This window comes from Cetorhinus maximus, chromosome 9 (genome assembly GCF_964194155.1).
Source record: "Cetorhinus maximus chromosome 9, sCetMax3.hap1.1, whole genome shotgun sequence".
In the NCBI taxonomy this organism is placed as follows: Eukaryota; Metazoa; Chordata; class Chondrichthyes; order Lamniformes; family Cetorhinidae; genus Cetorhinus; species Cetorhinus maximus.
In genome coordinates, this window is record NC_135887.1 from 111,370,425 (window position 1) to 111,375,549 (window position 5,125).

Sequence of the window (5,125 nt, forward strand, 5' to 3'; positions counted from 1 at the left end):
TTTTTGCGGAAAAATAAACACACAGTTTCTGAACTTCACCTGGTTGGGTGATGCATTTCACCCCTCCTTTGAAAACAACCTAGTCTGGTTTATTTAAAAATGCAAATGTTCCTTTACACCTTACATTCTAAACTTCCCCCATGTTTACCTACATAACATTTAAAACCTAGGTTAACTTCTAATACACCAAAGACCAGCTGCCTTTAATCCAATTAAGTCTCTCTCAGACACAGATACCACTATTTTACAATAAATTCCAATACCATTATTATATCTTCCTGACAGGGATGGAATCAGAGAACAGAGTTTCTGACAGGAATCGAAGACAATAGTGTCGCTCCTTCCAATACTGTGTTGGAGGAAATGCCTGCTCATCCAGTATTGGACATGGTGTCAAATCTGATGCAGCTGAGAAAGCTGGCAGGGAGGAGGGAGACCTGAGTATCGTCAAACTCAGATTTTGCTGCAGGTTGGCATCTAATGACACTTTCTATTAGTTAGGCTCGCCCTTAATTTACAGTGTAGCAGGCTTCTGATGGTAAATGTGAATTACAAGTGATGTGCCTGTCCCTTTAAATGGGAGTTAAAGGAGCAGTGGGCGGGGCTGATACTCTGGCCCGGATGCGGAAGCGGAAGGCGGTGAGTCCGGAGCCTCGGGCTGGGATGATTCGGGTTGTTTGCGGAAACGGGATCCGGGGAGCGGTCTGGCGGCGACTGCTGCATTTCTCCCGGGCCGGGCTGGCCGGAGAGCAGGGGACCGGAGGCAGGGAGGCCGCACTGGACCTGACCCTCCTCCCGTACCTGGTGTGTCCCCTGTCCCGGAAACAGCTCAGGTTCGTCCCTCGGGGGAAGGTCAGAGACTGGGGGAGGGGGAGAAATCGGAGGCCAGGAGAGATTAGGCGGATGGAAAGCTCAGGAGAGCTTGCTGTAAATAACTAGATTGCTGTTCAAAAGAGTCACACAGACTCGATGGACTGAATGGCCTCTTCTGTACTACACTATTTGAGGTGGTGGAGGAGAATGGGGGGGGGTGGGGGCGGCAGTGTGGTTGGAGGGGGATGTGCAGTGGAAGTGTGGTTGGAGGGGGATGCGCAGTGGAAGTGTTTGGGGGGCTGAAGGGTTCAATGAAGGGCTTTGAGAAAACTTGGGGATGAACTGCTTTGAGGGTCTCAGGACAGGATTTGGAAAATGGAGGAGAGATGGCTCAGAGGATCATTGAGGGAATCTGGGGGTGTGTGTGGCCTTACCAGGAATTTGGATAAGTTCAGAACACTAAATGGTAGCAGAAGGATCCCAACAGCTCAGTGAGACTGTTGTGTTTCTGGAACTGGACATTATTCCTGTTGTTCAGTATTAACACAAAACATTCTCTGCAATGATGGAAGCAACTTGCTTTTATATAGTACCTTCATGTCCACCAGATGTCACAAAAGTGCTCTAAAGCTAAGTAATTTTGAAATGTAGTCACTCGGAATGTAGAAAAATCTGCAGCCAAATTGTGCACAGCCAGCTCCCACAAACGGCACTGTGATAATGACCAAATAATTGGCTTTTAGTGACGTGGGCAGATACTGTAAATATTGGCCAGAACACCAGAGAGAACTCTCTTTTTCGAGTAGTGCAGCATTCCCTCAGTACCGGCACCCACCCTGGGCCGTGCAGCGCTCCCTCAGCAAGGTGCTCCCACAGTACTGCATTGGGTGTGTTAGCCTGGATTATGGGCTCAAATCTCTGGAGTGAAACTCAAAACACACAGCTTTCTGATTCTGAGGTGAGAGTGCTACTCAAGCAATGGTTAGCAGCAGGCCAATTGATGGACTGAAGACCAGATGTCAGAGGCTTCTGTTTAGTTGCTATTGGACTGAAGGAAATTTTGTCTTGTTTGGGTCTTGCTGATGAGCAGAGGAATCAGATCAAAGGATGGGGGAAATGTAAAGGAAAAGGATGCAGTGACTCTGCCCTCTGCCAGTACTGCTGTAAAGGAGCATGTGGATGGTGTAGGCAGAGACCAGAAGGGCTTCTGCTTTGATCACTGCTCTATGTTGATCCTAGCTAAGCACTTAGAAATGTTATACAATTGACCTTGGTGCTGTCAAGTTCGAGAAGGAATGTGGTGAAATTCTGCCAGGATTCCTGATCCTCAAGTAAGAGTGTGTGTGTGTGTGTGAGATGCCTTGACTGTGATGCCTACACTTTGCATTTGCTTTCAAGGCATGCACATAAATAAAAGTTTCCTGGGTGAAGTGTCTAAGCCCAAGTGGTGCCCATGGAACTCTGCCCATAAGGGATAAATATCTTCAGGGGCAGAATGGAAATACACATCCGGTGAATCAGCATCTGAAACAGAAAGATGGGTTAGTTGCAGCCATGGAGCTGATCAACTCCTCGAACATCTTTATGTATTGAGAGAGGACTAACAATAACGTTGGTATATTTTTATTGAAAATAATTATTTTCCTCCCAATATTCCTTTTTTAGTTTTTTTTTGTTTTAGCCTTGTCTCAGTGGCTGTGTTTCACCTTGGAATCAGAAGGCTGGAACCCATAATTCAGCTGACATTCCCAGTGCTGCACTGTCAGAGGTGCTGTTTTTTTGGTTGAGGCATTAAACCGAGGTCCCATCTGCCCTCAGCGGAAGTAAGATATCCCTTGACCACTATTTTGAAGAGGAGCAGGGTAGTTCTCCTTTATGTCCTTGCAATATTTAACCCTCAACCAACATCACTTAAAAATTACACATAATCTGCTCATTATCATGTTACACATTGAGGCTCCTTGAGCTTGTGAAAGCCTCCGTGTAAATGCAAATTTGTTCTCCTTTTATCCTTTTTTGAAGGTTGAAATATTTTCAGAATCATAGGGAGGCCACTTTGAAGCACACTGTTGATCTGTGTTCATTTTCAGCTCTTAACAATTTTCATCCAGGTTAAAGGGGCAGAGTCCAGCTCATTCCGAATGAGCTCCAATTTTTTTAAACTCTGCATCTGTCGCCTCTGTAGGTACGAGGAATCCTCCAATCAGCTGATCAATGACGAGTTGGGAATAGCCTATCCTGTCATCGATGGAATTCCCAATATGATCCCTCAGGATGCGAAATTAATTCCGAAGCGTGAAGACAGACCCAAGGAAGAAGAAAGTTTGCAGTAGTAAAAGGATCACTCTGCTCCTGAAATATCTGATAGAAGCTGTGGGGGGGATCTGGGAGACTGTGATTTGGTTTTTGTTAGGGGAGGGGGTTCATTAGCAAACCGTGTGATAATGACTATCCAGCTGTCAACTCTCACGGTCCTGGTTCCCCTGTTCTCTTTAGCTGGGCTGCTATACTCAGCTACATTTGATGAGGATTTTCCGCAGGGCTGTACGAGTATGGCCAGTTTGTGTTTCTACAGCCTGCTGCTTCCCATTACCATCCCAGTGTACGTATTCTTTCACTTGTGGCACTGGGTGGGGATTAAACTTTTCAGGCATAACTAGTTTGAGTTTGACTACTATCGGGTGTGTTATTGTTAGTGAACTGATAGCATCAGCCTCTCTTAGTACGAGTTTTTCCATTGGCTTTGAAGCATTTAGCGCTAGAGTGCATATTTTTGGTGGGAATCTTTATGATGTGGGAGTGAGGGAAATTGACATTGTTTTGGTTAACTCGCTCCTTAGACAATGAGTGGTGGAGATTCACTTTGGCTTCATCACTTGTTACACTCCCTGCCCAATATTCCATTCCATTGGCTTCATTTGTAGTGTGTTCTGTGCGCAGAGTGTAACTGGCAGCCAGTCCATTTGACACCACCCAGTATGGATTTCCAACTCAAACAAGTCAATCAAGGTCACTCCAAACTCCATTTAGCCACCGAAATTCATTATCAGCAATGGTTTGTTTTTGGTGCTTCTGACCTTGTAAACAGCAAGTGTTGTAGAATGGTTGTGTAGTTAGCTTCACTGAAGTCTGCATTTGAACTTCTTTGCTCTTTATTTGATTGCTGTCAACCACGGCTCAGTGGGCAACACAATCACCTCTGAGTCAGACAGTTGTTGATTCAAATCCCATAATACTAGCTGACTCTTCAGCACAGTACTGAGGGAAGTGTTGCACTGTTGGAGGTGCTGGCTTTCGGGCATTAAACAAAAGCTGTCTGCCCCGTTGCGTGGATGTAAAATATCCCATGGCACTATTTGGAAGAAGAGCAGGGTAGTTCTCCCCAGGTGTCCTAACCAATATTTATCTCTCAACCAATGTCATTAAAAGACATTATCTGGTCATTATCACATTGCTGTTTGTGGGAGCTTTTTGTGCATAAATTGACTGTCACATTTCCAACTTTACGACAGTGACTGCACTTCAAATAGTACTCCATTAATTATAAAGCACTTTGGGACATCCTGGAGTGCCTTATGAATGCAAGTACTTACTGGCTTCCAAGCAGAAGGAGCTAGATGTAGCACAGTCAATCAAGGTACCTAGTGAGTAGAAACTGGAACAGATAAATTAATAGTTTGTTCTGTTTTAAAAATTGAATAAAAGCTTTGTTGCAGCCTTGCAATAAGCCTTCATTGTAACTAACTGTAATGTTACTGGTAATGAGCAATTCTTCAGGTCTCCTGTACATGTTGAAAGCAGATAATTGATCCTGTTCTGTGCAGCTCAATTTATTTTAAATAAAAGCATTTTGAAGCAAATGTCTCTTGTCTCCATTGCCAGACTGTCTGTAGAGTTGGATATTTTTATACTTATTTTTTAATTAAGATAAAGGGAAGCTGACTGGAAAGGCTGTAAAGCAATATGGGACAAAGGCAGGTAAATGGAGTTGAGGTACAGATCAGCCATGACAGAGTCATTTACGGCACAGAAGGAGGCTATTTGGCCCATCGAGTCTATGCTGGCTCTCCATGGAGCAATCTAGTCAGTCCCACTCCCCTGTTCTATAAATAGAAACAGGAGGAGGTCTTTCATTCCCTTGAGCCAGTCCATCATTCAATTAGATGATTGAAGATCTGTATGTTATCTCCATTTACCTACCTTGGCTCTGACTCTTAACACCCTTACCCAAAAATAATCTTATCAATCTCTGTTGTGGAAATGGACGTGATGTTGAACACACATTTTGTCTGTCTTCACAGTAGAAAACACA

At 44.4% G+C, this 5,125-nt stretch overlaps 1 protein-coding gene across 2 annotated transcripts; it reads left to right on the plus strand.

Moving 5' to 3' along the window:
- Window positions 1-608: 608 nt before the first annotated feature.
- Window positions 609-4,669, plus strand: pyurf (PIGY upstream open reading frame). 2 transcript variants are annotated; one of them, XM_078549352.1, is made up of 2 exons: window positions 609-833; window positions 2,999-4,669. In XM_078549352.1, the coding sequence occupies exons 1-2, from the start codon at window positions 622-624 to the stop codon at window positions 3,144-3,146; spliced, it is 360 nt and encodes a 119-aa protein (XP_078405478.1). In that variant the 5' UTR covers window positions 609-621; the 3' UTR covers window positions 3,147-4,669. The 2 variants fall into 2 exon arrangements, with proteins under 2 accessions (XP_078405478.1, XP_078405479.1); XM_078549353.1 differs by lacking the exon at window positions 609-833 and adding an exon at window positions 1,663-2,144 and having other exon boundaries at window positions 2,999-3,485.
- The last annotated feature ends 456 nt before the right edge of the window (window positions 4,670-5,125 follow it).